Source organism: Tachypleus tridentatus, chromosome 2 (assembly GCF_004210375.1).
Source record: "Tachypleus tridentatus isolate NWPU-2018 chromosome 2, ASM421037v1, whole genome shotgun sequence".
In the NCBI taxonomy this organism is placed as follows: Eukaryota; Metazoa; Arthropoda; class Merostomata; order Xiphosura; family Limulidae; genus Tachypleus; species Tachypleus tridentatus.
This window is the reverse complement of record NC_134826.1, coordinates 67,991,035-68,010,384: the sequence shown is the minus strand read 5'-3', so window position 1 is coordinate 68,010,384 and position 19,350 is coordinate 67,991,035. Positions and strand designations below refer to the sequence as shown.

General features: G+C 35.8%; 1 protein-coding gene across 3 annotated transcripts in view; it reads right to left on the bottom strand.

Moving 5' to 3' along the window:
- Positions 1-17,800, bottom strand: part of LOC143244106 (high mobility group protein B1-like) — a 32,620-nt gene extending 14,820 nt beyond the window's left edge. For 2 of the 3 annotated variants that reach the window (XM_076488193.1, XM_076488190.1), the window contains exons 1-4: positions 17,700-17,800; positions 13,823-14,205; positions 2,878-2,988; positions 1,135-1,273 (exon numbers count right to left, since the gene is read on the bottom strand). In XM_076488193.1, the coding sequence (XP_076344308.1) occupies positions 1,135-1,273; positions 2,878-2,988; positions 13,823-14,205; positions 17,700-17,703 (637 nt within the window). In that variant the 5' untranslated portion in view covers positions 17,704-17,800. The remainder of the gene's footprint in view (positions 1-1,134; positions 1,274-2,877; positions 2,989-13,822; positions 14,206-17,699) is intronic. The other variant, XM_076488192.1, reaches the window with a different exon arrangement.
- Positions 17,801-19,350: the final 1,550 nt, after the last annotated feature.

The following is a 19,350-nucleotide window of genomic DNA, read 5'->3' as shown; positions in this document are numbered from 1 at the left end:
TGGTCATTTACCTATAGACTGTTTTTTCACTATTTTATTAAGATTTTTATTGGAGTATCCATAATAAAGAAAGGGAAATTTCAGTGCCCACTGACCCCACCCACCATGGAGCCCTATGAGGGGACGCACTAGAATGCCAAACAAGGACACTGCAGCAATATCAGGGTTTCGTAAGCACTATACCCAAACACCAGCATCAGATACAATGTCCACAACACTTGTTGAGAACATCCAACACTGGTACTTGGTTGACCCTAGCCCGAGTGGACCAGCCAATTGCCCCAAGCGTGGCCACCCAAAGGCCATCCGTCTACAAGAATTCAAAGCCAAAGTGGTTTGTTGGAGTTGGACTATTTTATTTGAATAATGACTTCACTGTCTGACAGGAAAGACTCCTTTAGCTTAATGATGACTCCACTGTCTGACAGTAAAGACTCCTTTATCTGAATGACTTTACTGTCCAATTAGTAAATACTTTTATCTGAATAATGACTTCACTGTTTGACAGTAAAGCCTATTATCTAAATAATGACTTCATTCTCTGATCAGTAGACTGATTAACAGAGAATGCTGAACTGCTTTTCATTTTGTTTAAGATTACTTTTACTTCATGATTGTCAGTAAGAATCATCTTATAGTTTCAGTTACAGAAACCAATTCACATCACCTGGATGAACAACTTGAAATTTAATCAATCACAGTTTTAAGTAGGAAAGGAAATGTTTAATACATTTAACTGACACTGACCACTAAAAAAACAGAAAACTGCATTTTTATCCAACTGAAGCATATTTTAGACAAAATTAAAACTTCATACACATAAAATTCCAAAAGTATATACATCTGAAAATTTTAAAATACAGACAGCTGACAATGAACAGTTTGTTTATAAGAAGCTACAGATTGTGCTGTGGTTAAGTGTTTTTTTGTTTTTTTAATTTTGGTCCTCCAAATTAAATGTCATTGGTATTTTTGTTTAAATATTACTTAAAGATGTCTTTCTACTACTTCACCAGCCTATCACTGTAGTTATGACAAGTAATGCACAATAAATTATAGCACGTGCACAACAAATGTTGGACTGCCAAGACTTACCTCAGAGCAAATGGATACTTTTAACAAATGTCAACTTACCTAATTTGGCCAAAGCTGCCACACCCCCCTCTGGCTCTCTTCCAGCCATTTCCTTCCTAAAATCTTTCATAAAAATCATAAATGCAGTGCCTGGTCTCTTGGGTTTGTTAGCATCACGAGCAGGTTTGTAGATTGCCATCTATATATTAGCAATCAAGAGGAAGTTACATATTTCATTAAGCAAACTTGTGCAACATCTTCACAGAAAATGTATGAACAATACTTAAAAACATTTTACATGTTACTTAAAAATGGAGCAGCATTCTTCACTAGATAACATTAACAGTTGGGACTTCCCTCAACTGGTGATGTACATAGAAACTGAAATTAAAAAAGACATTTATTTTACTGAAAAAGATTGCTAAATAACTGTTACAAAAAATTTAGGTAAAATAAAGATCAGATTAAAATTGAACAAAAGTATGTGATGGAAAAATGTAAAAAGATCACAGATTTTAATATAAAAAAATGTTATCTGAAACAAAAAAATGACAATGTTCTAACAAATATCTGATGTTTTTCCTTTACAATTACTTAAGCCTGTATTATAGGGACTAACATTAAATACTTCTACTTTGCCATGTCTCATGAATTAAACAAATATTGATGTTGTATCATATACTATTACTTTTTCTTGCCTATGAATATTTTATCGTGGGCTTCTTCAATTTTAAAATTGTATTTATTTTCTAGTATGTTTTTAAAGACATGAACATTTACTGAACGTAATTTTAATACATACTGTTTAAGGTTTTTAGGTTTTAGTTTATATGCAAGAGATATGTTTACGCAAAGCAATTAGTTGAGGTAATGCTAAATATCAGTCAGTAACAAGTAAATGGATCATAAAATGTGGTAATATTAAGTAATAAACCTATTAATTATTACTTCTCAATTTCAAGAATCATAAACATCATACTGTGCTTAAGTATCATAAGTTTTATAATTTCAAAAATTTAGCTTTTCTCTGACTTCACTGCTTTAAAAAAAATTCTCTGGTTTTGGTTACGTATGTGTTAATATAAATTATACAACCAAGCAAACGTGCATCACCTGAAAATGTCTAAAGATTTAACTCACACCATGAGGAGAGTGAATGTACAATAAACTGTTAATATCGGGATAAAAGGGAGAGATGAATCACTAAGGCTATGTACAGACACTGACTGAGACCACATAGCAACACCCTCTTAGAATAAGGTAACTAGGAAAAACAACTATCATAGTTTTAAGCATCTTAAAATATTCATGAAATTGTAAATTACTTTGACTACATAAAAGAAATACACCAAGCCAAACTTTATATCAAAATATTAAATATTTAATGTTGAAAGGAATATCAGCTAAATGGAATTTTATTTACAGCTGTTTTATAGTACTTAAAACTGCTATAAAAACTGCATGTTTACATAATACAAAGGTTAATTTATGCTAATTTTCTCATATAAAAGAAATAATAGCATAATGCTTTCAAAGATTCCTATTAATTGTACAAAAACAGTTCTTTATTAAGTCTGTGTTTATCTATATAAAAATATCTCAACATACATTTTAATATTTCCCAAACTTGATGCTGATAGTTTGGAAACTTTAAATTAACTGTGCACTTTCTTCACTATGGTGTATATATAAAAATATAATCTAATCTCAAATGGAATATATCTAGTAGAGTGGGACATGGTAGTGACAGACTTGAACTATAGCAAAGAACGCAAAATATACCAGTTCTTGGTTTTTACACACCTCTTTCCTATAACGTTCTCTGTCCTTATTAGCAGCATCTAAGAAAGGTTGCTTTTCTTCTTCTGACATAGAATTCCATTTGGCTGCACATTCTTTGCCGAAATCACCAATCTGGTAAAGTTATATATTCATATAAACAAATTTCATTCCAGTCACTATTTTACTGTCAGATATTTTAGAAGAAAATTTACATGTTTTTATAAAAACTATCTGCATAGTCCTGGAAAACAATGAAATCATTTTATGTGACAAAAACTTTGATGGTTTCTTGTTACCATATGTAAGATCTCAATTATTGCAGGTCTGCATTCAAAACAGCATCATGTCATGTACACGCACATGAATATTTCTGGTTCTTAAACATCTGTGGATGTTTCTCTTTTCCTTGGTAAAGGGAATAATCATATTCCCACAGCAACATGTTTACTTTTAAAATGAGTATCTTGTGTTTGAAAGCTACAAAAACCACAATTATTAAAATATAACTATCTATCTGTGTAATTAGATTTGACAAACTCTTGTTATCAAGATAAAAATTATCTTGGAACTGTGAAATAAGAGGATATGAGAAAAGCTAACGATACAGTAACATGCAAATAAAAGTGTGTAAAGTACATGTAAGAGATTCAGAAATTTCTTATATTTTAAGTAAAAACAAACAACAAACTATACTTTAAAACAATGTAATATGTATGCAGTAGTAATTATGACTATGGCTACAAAAAAAATTATGTGATAAGTTTGGCCTAATTGTTTTTATTAAGCCCCAGAATTATAATGTCAGAATGAGAAATAAGATAAACATGTTAATGTTAGAGAACAGTAGGTTTTATTAACAAACTGACTTTTCGGGGACACAGATACAATAACCTGATATTTCAGGGATCTGCATTTAAAAATGTAACCAGTCATCTGATATGCATATCCAACAAATGTTGCATTTCCAGTTTAAATTTTGATATATTATCATATTTTAGATACATACTTGTAATAACTATTTTTTCATAATATGGAATAAAATGGTGGCTCAAACTAAAAGGCACATAACAAACTACTGGAAAAGGCTTACCAACTGATAACTGTGTAGAGATTTTACACAGGTGTGACTATTTTTATAGCTAGTCTGAACATTTATTATCACACCTGGTTTATCAAGTTAGAAAATGCCAATGACTCTTGATGGTCAGTAGCTAACACCAGAATCTACAGGCTACCGATTAGCTCTGTGTTGTACGTTTTCATCTCTAAACAGGCAAGTTCACTTATCTTTCCCTCAAACAACCTATGTCACAAACATCCCACTATTTGTTTGGCTATAATTTTATCCACAACCCCCCCCTTTTTCTTTACTTCTTATTGAATCATCAATAACATATCACCCAACAAGTGCATCTAGTTATTTTCATAAGTGTAGCAGTTTACGAGCAATACGTTTTATTCACATTCCAAATTCTAACCAACTTAACAGGTTTATTGTTTTGAATTTTGCACAAAGCTACTCGAGGGCTATCTGTGCTGGCCATCCCTAATTTAGCAGTGTAAGACTAGAGGGAAGGCAGCTAGTCATCACCACCCACCAACTCTTGGGCTGCTCTTTTACCAACAAATAGTGGGATTGACCATCACATTATAATGCCCCCACGGCTGAAAGAACGAGCATGTTTGGCGCCACGGGGATGCAAACCCGCGACCCTCAGATTACGAGTCGCATGCCTTAACACACTTGGCCATGCCGGGCCGTTAACATTGGTACACATTTTGGCCTAAATACAAACCAATTTCATCAGTGGAAAAGTGGCAGTACATGGAAACAAAATTACATATCAATAAAATGACTTCACACAATAAATGACAATTAACTGTCTACTCATTTTTGTGATGCAGACTAAACTTATACTAAACACACATTATGGTCATCTTTACATTTCAACTGTACACCTTATGTATTCACACTGATAACTGTATTCTTAAATATGGAATGGACAAATTTATGAAACAGTTCTACCCATCTCTCAGGGCCAGTTACTGTGTAATCCAGCTTATATATCCCATGTTACATATGGATGACATACAAGATAAGTTTCAGAATATAACTGTCAAGTAATCAAGGGAAACACCTTTACCTCAACATTTTAAAGACAAGAACTACGATTATTCTCACCTTCACATTGCAGTCTTAATATGTGGCCTTGAAAAAATGCAACATGTTAAGCAGGAGACAAACATTTTTTTTGTTTATTATTTTTATTGGCCTTTTGTCCATCAAACAATTTTATTATATCTAAATGTATTATTGTGTATTATGACTGTTATCAATGTATTATCACCTTTGGTTTGGCTTTTCTTTTTCCAAACACAAATTAGTTATATAAAAGTTTAATGTGCCTCACTTTCTTTAAGCACAATTGCATACTTGTTAATTTATAAACATTTACTTTTTAATATTTCATTAAGAAAGGTTTAGGCCTGAAATGAAACTAACCATGCAGTAATTTGTTGTTTTAGTTTATAATGTTCTCATCACTTTAGCCTTTTATATAACTGACCAAGTTACACAGGATTTACTGCCTTATGTGAACTGGAATTAATCTTAAGAGAAACCAGATCCTTGTCTAATTACACACTTGGAAAACTTCAAGCGGCAAGAGGAATGATGAATCACAATGTGGACTGGCTGTTCAAAAAACCAGATAACAAATTATTTAGCAAAGCAACGACTGCTGATTCGTTTCTGTGATGGAGGTTTAACTACTGTTCCACACATACACAGGAACTTATTTGATATGCAAATTTCATTAACTGTTTTTTTTTTTTTTTTATCTTAGACATTTGTATCAATTTTAGTTGGAAGGGATTTTGACATCTCTCAATGAGTGTTTGCCTCAGAACCTTGAAAATTTAGGACCCAATTAAACAATAAAGTCCCAAGTTATACAAGATTAAAGAAACTGATTGTGGAGCCAGCCAGTCAGTTCAATGCTATACATTTATTTTTTTCCAAAGTAAGAGGTACGAGAATACCATAACCACGAGAAAATTAGAAATGTCTATTGAGACATTTTACATAAAGTTAGGCTTAAATGGAACTTAAAGTGAAACACTTTTTGGTTGATTGATTGATTTAGTGTTTTATGGCACAAAGCAGCGAGGCTATCTGCGCCAGACATTCGATAAAAATGTAAAAAATAAATAAATAAATAAATGTAGTAATAGACATAAATGGAAATGAAGGTAAAACAAAAAAGTATAAAACCAATGTTGACACTTAATCTACAATGTTAAGATAGAAGGCAGAGTATAAGAAGTTGTAAGGTATTTACTCTAGCAAAAAGGTAATGATCATAACCCGCCAGGAAGACTAACAAGTAAGTTCAAGAACCACCATCAATCACCTGAAGTTGGTCTTTCCAGTCTTGGTTCCGGGTTATGTCATAGCAACCAGTATCAAAATGTAAAAGAATAGAAGTTTTAAAAGATACATAACAAAATTGTAACAATGAGTAGCCAAATGTCCAGTAAAAAGATAAAGTCAAGTAAATGGAGTAAAATTTGTAAAAGTAAATGAAGGTAAAAACAAAACAGCAATTAAAACAGAAAATGGTGTAAAAACCAATGGTGACATCCAGTCTTCAAAGTTGTAAAATATTTACTCTAGCAAAATGGTAATGATCATAACCAACCAGGAAGACTAACAGGTAAGTTCAAGAACCACCGTCAATCACCTGAAGTTGGCCTTTCCAGTCCTGGTTCTGGGTTATGTGTCATAGCAGCTATTATCAAAATGTAAAAGAATAAAAGTTTTAAAAGACACTCCGCAAAATCGTAATAATGAGTAGCCAAATGTCCAGTAAAAAGATAAAAGTCAAGTAAATGGAGTAAAATTTGTAAAATTAATTGAAGATAAAAGCAGAACGGCAATTAAAACAGAAAATGGCGTAAAAACCAATGTTGACATCCAGTCAACAAAGTTGTAAAGGACTACCTGTAGCAGAATGGTAATGATCATAACCCGCCAGGAAGACTAACAGGTAAGTATAAAAACCACCGTCAGTCACCTGAAGTTGGTCTTTCCAGTCCTGGTTCTGGGTTATGAGTCAATATGGCCAGTACTAAAAGTGTGAAATGATATGCAGCAAAAGTATAATAACAACTCGCCAGGACGACTAACGAGTAGTTCAAACAGTAGCGTTAGTCACCTGAAGTTGGCCTTTCCAGTCCTGGTGTCGAGTTATTTAATGTTCTGGCCATTGTCCAATGTCAAATTGAATGAGAGAGATTAAAACTGTAAAAAAGGAACCACAATTAAAAAGGTGTAATGAATAAATATGCAACACTTAAATGAGATTAAAAAGATTGATGGCCATTAAAAAATTAAAAACATTATCAAAGTGGACAGAGTCACCATCACCAATATCTCTGTCCAATGTTACAGACTGACCCTGGGAAAAAATATGTTTAAAATATTGCCGTCGTTGAGAATTGTAATGATGGCAAGAAAGTAAAACGTGGCTGATAGTGATTTGGGTGTTACACAAACTACACATTGGTGCATCAGTTCCAGATAAAAGAAAATGATGAGTTAAAAAACTGTGACCAATGCGTAGCCTCGTGAGAACAACTTCCTCCTTCTGAACTTTACGGAAGCTAGATGGCCAAAGTCCAATTTTGGGTTTGATTTGAAAAAGTTTGTTGTCGCGTTGCTCACTCCAAGTGGACTGCCAGCTGGCACGGAGCCGAGCCTTGAAGACAACACCATAGTCCATGTACGGAATAGGCATAGGAGTGATGGTGCTGAAGCAGACATATATTTCGCTGCCATGTCTGCAAGCTCGTTCCAGCGAATACCAACATGGCCTGGTATCCAGAAAACTGGATTGAAGTAGCTGCTAATGAGAAATGGGCCAGTCGGTTTCGAATATCAGCGAGAATAGGATGTGAGCTAATGTGTAGCGATTCCAAGGCAAGTATAGAACTAAGCGAATCAGTATAAATAGTGCAGTTGGAGTATTGCTCAGCTGCAATATGATCCAGGGCAAGAGATATGACATACAGTTCAGCAGTGAACACAGAAGCTGTAGAAGGGATTCTGCTCGCAACTACTGACCCATAGCAAACCATAGCAGAGCCCACTGAATTAACCTGATTTGGAACCATCTGTATAAATGGGAACTGAATGATTGTTTGAAAGATATTCATTGAATAAAAGACGGTACTTCCAATCTGGAGTATCTGCCTTTTTAGGTGACTGAAAGAAAGGTCACATTTGGGGTTGTAATAAGCCATGGTGGGATGGGCCGACCTGTGGAATCTGCAATGTTATCCAAGGACAGACCCAATTCATCCAATTGCGGCCGGATGCGAAGGCCAAACGGAGCAATGACAGATCGTCTGTTCTGAAAAAGTACTGCCTACCGAGGAAGGAAAACATTTCCAGATGGGATGCTTTGGTAAGGAATGAAGTTTCGAAGTATATTGTAAAGATAGTTGCAAACGGCGAAGGTGTAGAGAAGGTTCATGAGATTCAATGTATATACTTTGAACTGGAGAGTGCGGAAAGCCCCAGTGCAGAGTCGAAGTCCTTGGTGATGAATGGGGTCCAGCATCTTTAATGCCGAGGGTCTGGCAGAGCCATAGACCATTGATCCATAATAGAGTTTTGATCCAATAAGAGCACAATATACCTTTAACATTGAACAGCGATCTGCCCCCCTACTGATAGAAGAGAGAACACGGAGGATGTTCAGTGCTTTTGTGCATTTGACCCGAAGCTGCTTTAAGTGTGGTATAAAGGTCAGTTTACAATCAAAGATAAGCCCCAAGAACTTGGTCTCCGGGACCACTGGCAGCAAAACTTCACCGATATGAAGTTCAGGATCAGGGTGAATACCCGTCGATTGCAAAAGTGCATGCATACAGTTTTGGAGAGAGAGAGAAATTAAAGCCGTTCGCCAGAGTCCACTTCCGTACACAATTGAGGGCGGTTTGTAGTTGCCGCTCAATATATCTCGTGTTTGACGACTGACATGAGATGTGAAAGTCGTCGACATACAGCCCATTCACAACAGTGAGAGGGAGTTGTTCAGTGATGGCATTTATCTTTATACTGAAGAGTGTAACACTCAATACACAGCCTTGAGGGACTCCAAGTTCCTGTACAAAAGAACGGGAGTGTCGAACCCACACGAACTTGGAATCTCCTGTCCATTAAAATTTTTTTAATAAACATGGGTAGATGGCCACGTAACCCATATGTATGGAGGTCTCGCAAAACGCCATACCTCCATGTTGTGTCGTAAGCCTTCTCTATGTCAAAGAATATTGATACAAGATGTTGGCATTTGAGAAAGGCTTCTCTGATTGATGTTTCAAGTTGAATTAGGTATTAGATGGTCAGTGGTGGAATGCTGTCATCAGAACCCACACTGGGTGGGCGAGAGGAGGTTGTTTGATTCGAGGAACCAAACAGGACGAGCATTAACCATCCTTTCTAAGGTCTTACAGAGACAACTCGTCAAAGCAATTGGACGGTAGTCTGAAGGAATCTTGGGATCTTTCCCTGGTTAAGTGAAAGGTAAAATAATAGCCTGGTGCCAGGCATCAGGAAAAACATTCTCCTGCCAGATCCAGTTAAAGACAATTGGAAGGACATCAAGAGAAGTAGGAGATAGATGGTGCATGTCATAATGAATATCATCAGGTCCAACAGACGTACTGGCAGACCGATGAAGGGCCATTTTTAGTTCCACCAGGGTAAAGGGACAATTATAGTCAAAGAAACAGTCAGTTCGAAAGGAAAGAGGTGATCGCTCTGCCCAAGTCTTGATGGCCAGGAAGGTGTAGGAACAAGCAGAAGTGCTAGATACCCGGCGAAAGCTTTCACCTAGAGTGTTAGCGATGTTCCGAACATCAGTTCCGAAGATCGAGAGGGGGACAGAATTGTAGTGCCCATTAACCTTTCGAATCCTGTCCCATATGATCTTGGAACTGGTGGTAGAAGATATGCTGGTTGTGAACTTAATCCAAGATTCCTTCTGCTTTGACGTCTTATCCACCTAGCATGTGCACGGGCCCGTTGGAAAGCAACCCGGTTTGAAAGTGTGGGATATCTACGAAAAGTATCCCAGGCCCGCTTTTGAGCCTTCCGTGCTAAGTGGCAAGCAGGATTCCACCACGGACGAGGATATCGTGGAAAACGTGTCCATGTTTTAGGAATACACTGAGCAGCTGCATGTGTAATACAGTCAGTTACCGCTGCTACACAGTTGTCTATTGATGGCTGATTTACGATGGCAGGATCAAGTTCTGTGAGAGCAATGAAAGTGGACCAGTCTGCCTGATCCAGCTTCCACCGGGGCACGCGGGTAGGGTGGCATCGACCACAGCCAGTCTCTCTCAAAAGGATCGGAAAATGATCACTGCCTAGTGGATTACTGTCAACCCTCCATGAAAAATGAGAGAATAATGAAGGGGAGCAAACTGAGAGATCAATTGAGGTAAAGGACTGACTAGGTGCATGAAAGTAAGTGGAAGAACCAGTATTGAAAAGAGAAAGATTGTGATCAGAGAGCATCCGCTCTACAGATCGGCCCCTCCCATCAATAATAGCTATTCCCCAGAGGGGATGATGTCCATTAAAATCCCCTAGGGTTAGAAATGGAGATGGCAACTGTTCAACGAGAGCATCAAGATCTGATTGATCATATGTCTCTCCAGAGGACAGGTACAGAGAACAAACAGTGATGGTATGACCCAAGGAAACACGGATGGCTACAGCCTCCAAGGGTGTGTTGAGTGACAAAGACAGAGTGGGCACGTGTTGATCAACCAACAGTGCCACTTCTCCATGTACTCGACCATCACACAACCTGTCATTTCTGTACAGAGAAAACTGCCGAATGGAGACAGTATCAGTAGTTTTGAGAAATGTTTCTTGTAAAGAAAGACAAACAGGATGGTAGGAAGCAATCAGCATTTTGATATAATCCAGATTAGAACGTAAACCTCGACAGTTCCATCGTATCAAGGTGGCCATTTTTAAGAACGGGTAGGTGAAGTGGTTGGAGAACCCTTCGGTTTACGACACGTCTTTTTTCTTTACTGTCTTTAGTTGGAAGAGGTCTATCAACCTCCATGGATCCTGCTCGGGGTCGGGTAGGCAGGTTTTTGTTATTGGAAGGGGAATCCAGTGACTGAGGACGCGAATGAATAATTGTTTTGTCTCTTGTGGTGGGAGAAAAAGATGTATCAGAAGAAATGCCTGTATTTGAAACTGAAGGACGTGGATCTTGAGGTTTGTTGGAAGGTACGGGAGGAACAGAGATGGGTGTGGAAGTCGATTCATCAACCTTTTTAACCACGGAGATCAAAAGGCTTTTCATTTGTTTTGAAAACGATTCTCTTGGAGGCACAGAGAGATCTGTCTGCACTCCCACTGTAGTTGTGGAATGAAGTGCAGCAGCATATGTCCGAGATGGAGTTGTGGACAGCAATTTCCAAGCCTCAGAATAACTAATGTTATGTGTCGTTTTCAAATGCTGCACCTCTTTTTCCTCCAACCATTTTGGGCAAGAATGAAAGTAAGAGGGGTGAGAACCATTGCAGTTTACGCAATGTGGGTTCATGTCACAGTTATAGGCATCGTGGTCCTTGCCTCCACAACGAGCACATGTCAGGGAACCACGATAAGATGTCTTTGAGTGGCCGAATCTCTGACATTGGAAACATCAAAGAGGGTTTGGTATGTATGGCCGAACCCTGCAAATGAGATAACCTGCCTTGATGGTGGCAGGTGCACGTGGTGAAGTAAATGTTAAAACGAGGGTATTTGTTGGCAGTGTAACTCCATCTTTGTGAGTGGAGATGCACCTCACTGCAGAAACTCCTTGAGTTTGAGAGACCAGCGAGAATCTCTGACTCGGGAACGTTCTTCAAATCCCTTTCAACAATAACTCCTCATGAAGAATTCATGGTAGCATGGGGTGTAACCTCAATAGGTATATCCCCAATTGCCTTTGAATTCAAGAGGAGTTCACTGTGTTGGGATGTGGATGTTTCAACCAATATGTCACCAGATCGAAGTTTCTTTACTGACTTTGGAGAGCCAGCAAGTCCCTCTAGTCCCTTTTGAATAAAAAAAGGGGACATTTGCCCTAAAGGTTTTTCCGAAAGAGAATGTAATATAAGAAAATGAGGTACGTGTGTTACTGATGTTGAAGATTGCTGTTCTGAGTATTCAAGGCGTGGTCGCTACCCATTGACTGTTTTTTTTACAATTTTATTTAAATTTTTGAGGGTCCATAGGAAAAGAAAAATTTCGGTACCCACTGACCCCACCCACCATGGAGCCCTACAAGGGGACGCACTACAAAGTCATGCAAGGACAATGCAGCAACGCCAGGGTTTCGTGAGCACTATACCCAAACACCAGCATCAGGCACAATGTCCACAACACCTGTTGAGAACTTCCAACACTGGTACTTGGTTGACTCTAGCCCAAGTGGACCAGCCGATTGACCCAAGGGGGGCCACCCAAAGGCCGCCCGTCTACAGGAATTCGAGGCCAAAGTGGTGTGTTAGGGTTGGACCCCTCAACCACCAGGATCCTCTCCTCCCCTTCACGGGTCGCCACGCACGGCAAACACGTGGGTGGATGTTCAGATCCCAGAGAAGGTAACCAGATAGAACAAAACCTTCCCTGGGAGGTCCCCTCACCACGTACAGGAATCCACACCGAGGGGGAAACACTTTTCTTATCATCAAATGGACTCGACTTTATATTATGTGTGTTAACAAATGAACAGAAACTATTATGCTTAACCATATTTTTTACACTTCTTACTTTTGTTATGTTAGTAACTACTGTGTGTACTTTCATTAAGTTTTTTACTTTATAGTTACAGCTCTTATATTTGTAGGTTTTTGTCTATCCTCACAATTTCTAAAAATCATAGATACTTCCAACATTTTACAAGTTACTAATATTGTTTAGTACTATGAAAAGTTGTGATTATCAGTAAGAAAGAGGTATCCTGCAATTATTCTTTAGGGTAAAACAAACAAAATATCCATTCATATTCAGCTGATGCAACAACTGTGTGAGCAGGTAACAGGCAACAGAAACATTCACAGCTTTTGCAGTTAATGTGCATAAGGCATACATGGACTAAATAGTGAAATCCAGTTTTTTTTTGGGGGGTTGCTATTTCATCAAGTTCTATATGACATTTTAACCCTGCTTTTAATTAATCAAACAATAGAAAAAAACTTAAATTCTGAATCTATACAATACAGTGCAATTTATCATAAATGGAGGGCACAATTAAGTGGAAAATTTCAAACTTTTTCTTAGATGAGTGCGTGTGTGTGTGTAGATATGGTGCCTTTTCACTCAGCAACAAGTGGGATCTAGTGGTTTCAGCAGGGACCAAAAGTTGTATTTATTAATGTTGTAGATGACATATAGTCACAGAAGATTCAATACATGATCCAATACATACATTATGTAAATAACGACATTTCTGACCACTGATAAAGTCAGGAACAACATTATTCCACTGTTCAACTTGGAATAATGGTAGGGGGAAGGAAAATTGCATGAGTAAGTGTTATCCAATCATCATTCAGTATTTGTTAGATGTTCCTTTAAACCAGAACTAAATTGATAGTTTGAATTTTTTCATCCACAGAAAATAGACAGACATAAGTATACAAATAAGTATTTCTGGACAAAATTTCTTGGTAAAACATCTTTACCCTCTTACAGTTGTCTCTATAGATAAAAACATTCAATAAATATTTGTTAACCTTCCTATAAACATTTCAACTTCTCAGTACAAACCCCAATAACTATTTAATATGAAACACATCTAACACTCCTAAAAGTTGTATTGGTGACAAAAGTTCAACCAAACTAACCAGTTACAAATATTATTTTCACACTACTTACCCGGGGTATCTGTCTTCCCGACTTCTTCATCTCTTCTCTATACCACTGGGTGAAATTGATATATGCAGTGGTGGCACGTTTTGGTGGAAGCATGCCATCTTTGTTGACCTTTGGCTTTTTCTTCATCTTCCCACCACCACTCCTACCAGTTGGGTATGCTGTCATGAGATGTGAACTATGAGGGAAGTGATGAGAACCACTGTTATTTGCAAAAGGTGACCCTTGTAGCCCTGCACCAATCAAGTGATTAGCAGCATTCATTGATAAATTGAGTCCTGTTGGTAATAGCTGAGCCATAGAAGGATGGATACCAGATGTCGAGTTCCCACCTGAGGCCATAGCTGCTGCCTGGTGTTGTGCCATTTCCTGGTAGTCATATTCTGCTATAGATTGATAAACAATATAAAATGTGTGTGGTAATTTCACACTATATCAGAACAATCACTTCTTATGACATGATTTTATTCATCTTCAAAACAATTCTTTATGTTACCAAGATAAGTTTACATTAACAAGAATATGAGAAAAGCTTATAGTACCTTCCCTAATTCTTTTTCACTTTTATGTTAAGCAATACAAACGTCAATTGTCATTAAATGACGTTAACCTAAAATACACACAAATTACTTACTTCTTATAAGAGAAAAACTATTAATTTCATTCTACTTTTTTTCTATATAACACAAATGCATAAGTGCAAGGTTCTATGTAACACAAACATGTCAGTCTATGCTCAAGATCCTATATAACACAAAAGAGACAGTAAATGCAACATGATTATCATACTAAGAATAAAAACTTATTTTTAGTTTTCATATTTCATTTATAACTCCTAGAATCTCTGATATGAATAATGTTTTTATCTTGCAAAACATATTTGTTCTTATTTTCTGTAAACTACCAGAAATCAGCAGTGCACATTGAAACATTTAGACAGAGGAAATAAAAAATACCTTTATTTTTCCAAAATGACTATATACTCTAACAGACAATTATAATTATTTATCCTAACAGCACCAGTTTCTAACTTCTTATTTTCTGTTGTTATTACTTTAAAATGTTATTTTAGCCTCTCTCACAGAAAATGAAGCTATAAAGCTTTATGTAAATAAACAGTCATGTTACAGCCTAAAACCACATACCACACAAACTGTGCTTCCTTATCAAGTGATAAGAAATTTGTTCACTTTAGTTTGATCATCTAATTTAAATTTCTAATTTTTACATTTACTTTTAAAATGTGTAACAATAAATACACACAGAAAACACGAAATTTAGCACTTGTGTCAGCCTCAACTGTTCACAAAATAATTCATGTAACTTCCACAGACTCATTTTAGAAAATATAAATGTATCAAGAACTATAACAGAATGTCCTAAATGTATAATTTATCTGAATTTCTAAGATTTAAAGATTAAAAAACTTCCATCACTTCTCATACCAGTGAAATTACTCATTAAATGCAAGATTTTTTTAAAGTGTGACAAGCCTGACAAAGCCAAACAAACATAAAGTCGTACAATGAATGTATGGTGTAGGTTAGAGACCAACCAGCAAATTTTTTATTTTGTTACTTTTTAATTATTAATATCTAAGCAAGTTGAGAACATGGGATATTAGCATTCTATGTGCTGGCTTGTCACTATCTATGGTTCAGGTTTCTAATTAGTTGAACAATCTGAAAGCCACAAAATGGATGAAAGAAAATATTATTTTGCCATTAAGCTAACCTAGAAGATAATTACACTGTCATTACTACAGGTTTACCTGTGAAAATGTAAAAGGAACACACTTTAACTGTTGAACATGAAGTAAACAAAAGATCAAGCATGTTATTATAGCTTCATACATTGTCTTAGTAAAGCTTTATCACAAGTACTTACTACATGAAGGCCTCTAAGAATATTAGGTAAACCACATTAGTTACTATATGAAGAAAGGCTTTAAGTTTAGCATTTATTTTTTCTAGTGGAATAAACTTTGGAAGGGCTTGATTTGGGTCTTCAGAATTGTTAGGAAGTGCTGATAGTGTGGTTAAAACAAACTTGAATATTTAAAAAATAGGTATGTTTCTGAAATCTAGATATAGACTTGTTAATTTATTAATTTTATAAAATGGTTTGACTAATTTGCTTGTGTTCTCTAAAATGGTTTGATAAGAATGGATTATTTTTCTTTAAAGGGGTACACTAGATGATCTTATAAAGTTGCTTTTCTATTATTATATTGAGGTATAGCCCTTTTTGTTTTAAAATAGTAAAAACTATCAGCTCAAATTCAGATTTTGACAAAACAGTGAGCTCAAGGCTCTAGTTCAAATAGAAGTTCAATCTATATGGTAGAGAGTTTTTAACTGGGAACTATTGTAAGTCATCTCATCAGACAATTACATCACTCAGAAATTGTTTACTGAATTCAGGATTGTTAAAAGAATAACAATCCAACAAGTATGGGATACTTTAATTTTAGACACAATGACTGGAATTGTATGAAGTCAAATATTCATAAAGGAAGATTTCTTAAAGCAGACAAACAGCCAATCAGAGAAGAGGTAACTTTACTGTTAATCACAAAGGATATAGTTGCAAGAATTGAAGTTGGTATTTAGAAAGGCAATTTTGTGGCCATAAGGACAAAAATTACCATTAATTATTTAAAATTATGGATTAAGAGGTAATATACAACAGATATAAGTATTTCTTAAAAATATGTTGATTTTAACTCTAATTAAGAATTTTATTAACAAAAGGATAATAGGTAAAAATCAAAGTTCAGTTACTTACTAAAGTAATTAAGAATGAAATTAGTAAAGCTAAAATCTTTTACTTGGGCCTATGTGATCCATCAAGTTCTGTACCTTACAACTGATAACTGCTATGACCATACCTGCTTTTCTTCTCAATGTTATTGGTGAAAATTGAGCCTACAATGTCATAGCTTCCAGATGCACTAAGGATTTACCAGTTTCATGTATGTAGTAAAATTCATTGTTATAGAACTACGGCTGAAAATACTTTTTAAAAAGGCAAAATGTCATTAATTGAAAGGAGGACTGCAAACGTTAGTATATTTTGGAATTAAGAACGTGAACCTTTTATTAAAATTTATAAGATTAATTAGTTCCCAATTGAAAGTTATAATATTAATACTATTATCACGAATATGATTATAAATTTGTATTTTGCAACAACGTAAAATTTATCAGGAAAATGCAACCTAGTTTTATACATTATTCATGTACTTTACATGTATCATTTTTGTATGTATGCAATTAAATTCACATTTGCAACCAATAACTATAAATGTCTTTTTTTCTTTTTCCATTTACCGAATTTTGACGTTTTATTAAGCCTAATATACTGAGTTTCAGAAAAACATTTTCCGTCAAATTGTATATAGCGCTCTGATTGGTCTTTCCTCTCACGCTCGCTGTTACGACAACGATAACTGGTCATGATCCGTTGGGCTTGTCCAAGCCTACTTTTGGTCTCCTTCCTTATCCAGTTTTATATTTATGAAAGTAATGGCAGATCCCATCGTGCGAGTTTGAATCAAAATTTATTACTAATTGACAAAATACAATTGGCTTGATACATTACACTATTCAATATATTAATTAAACACTTATATAAATGTCCCACTGCGTCAAAAACGGTGCCAAAACTATTAAATGGCTTGATAAATTAGACTAGCATGAAATAAACTCGAGTAATGGCGGGAAAGCATGAAAGCTTCGAACCAAAAATCCACTTTATCAGTTTTTTTTCTGAACATAAAACTCGATTCCATTACCAAAAGGCAAAGAAATATGATCTCAGCTTATTTATGCATTAACTTTTATAAAGTATTTTACCAAAGTTTGTAAGTCTCACTTACCCATAATTCTTATGTTATTTTGTAAAATATATAACACGTCTTCCCTATCTTACATACGCCAAACTTCACATATCTATTGTGTAAGTTCTTGACGCAAGCGCTGTAGTGTTATATTGACGCATTGCCACCTAACGGTGATTAAATAAACATGAATTAAATAATTTGATCTCAAATACTGATCTCTCTATATATAAAATGTAGTTATTGACATTTGTATCACAGTTAGCTTTAGCGCAAGACATTTTAGTGTGAAAACCAGAAGTATAAGCATTATTTGTCCAAAAAGTTGAGATAAATTTACTAATTTGTAAAGTTCGATGAGCTATATACATTATAACGTTGCCATTTATATGAGATGAGATAACATACTATCTTTTTTTGTTGTTGTTGTTGAAATTCGTCCAAAATTATTTTGAGCTATCTGCGCAAACCTGGCATGATTTTGAAGTAATAGTCTTGAGATAGAGGGCATCTAATCAGCATTCCCTACAGTCAAATTTTGAGTTCCTATTTGCCTACAAATAGTGAGAATAACAATCACATTATAATTTTTCCAGGGCTGAGAGTTCAAACATGTTCGGCGACGGGATTTGATCCCACAACACTCAAATTGCAAGTCGATTGCCCTGACCACCAGACAATGCCAGACCTTTATTTTTTGTTATATTTTACTTAAATATGTAATAACTATTATTTTCGTATAAATAAAAACTCTTGTTCATTACTACATGAAACACTGCTCTTCCTCATTCGCATCAATAATATTTATAGGAACATAATTAGTACATTGGTAAAGTTGCAGAAATCGAAGAGGTGTCTTATAATAATACTCTCAACTCCAAACAATAAGGGTAAAAGGTAGTCTTATTCATATTTACAGGATTATTGAGGGTATTAGTAGATCTAAGGTCTCTGGCTTCTTTTTGCTTTATTATGAAGATAATAGAATCAAAGAATATAAGTTTAAGATTTTGCAAAGACGGGCTAGACCACAGTTGTGGTATTCTAGCATGCCAAGCAATTTTTGCTCTCTCATTTGACTGTGAAAGAAATTCCAAAACTTTCGCTTAATCTAAGTCTATTCATTTTTTTTTCACATAAATACATGACCCAGAGAATTGTTGACTTCCTTTTAGTTGTTCTCTAAAGATAACACCTAATTCAACTGTGAGAAATATTGCTGTATATATGAAATTAGCGTTCCTTTCGAATTCCCTTATGTTAAATGAAAATAGCGATCAATGTGCGTGGCGCTAGTTGCTCTTAGTGAATCTTAATTTTTTCACGGTTTGGTTTGGTTTTTGGAATATCGCACAAAGCTACTCGAGGGCTGCCTGTGCTAGCCGTCCCTAATTTAGCAGTGTAAGGCTAGAGGGAAGGTAGCTAGTCATCCCCACCCACCGCCAACTCTTGGGCTTCTCTTTTACAAACGAATAGTGGAATTGACCGAACATTATAACGCCTCCACAGCTGAAAGGGCGAGCATGTTTGGTGCGTCCGAGATTCGATTCCGTGACCCTCGGATTACCAGTCGAACGCCTTAACCTACCTGGCCCGCTCACCTAGCTTAATAATAATTCATATATGTATATATCATCTTCGCGAATTGCGGTTTTATATCAGTATCTCGAAGCTAATAACTATAATAATT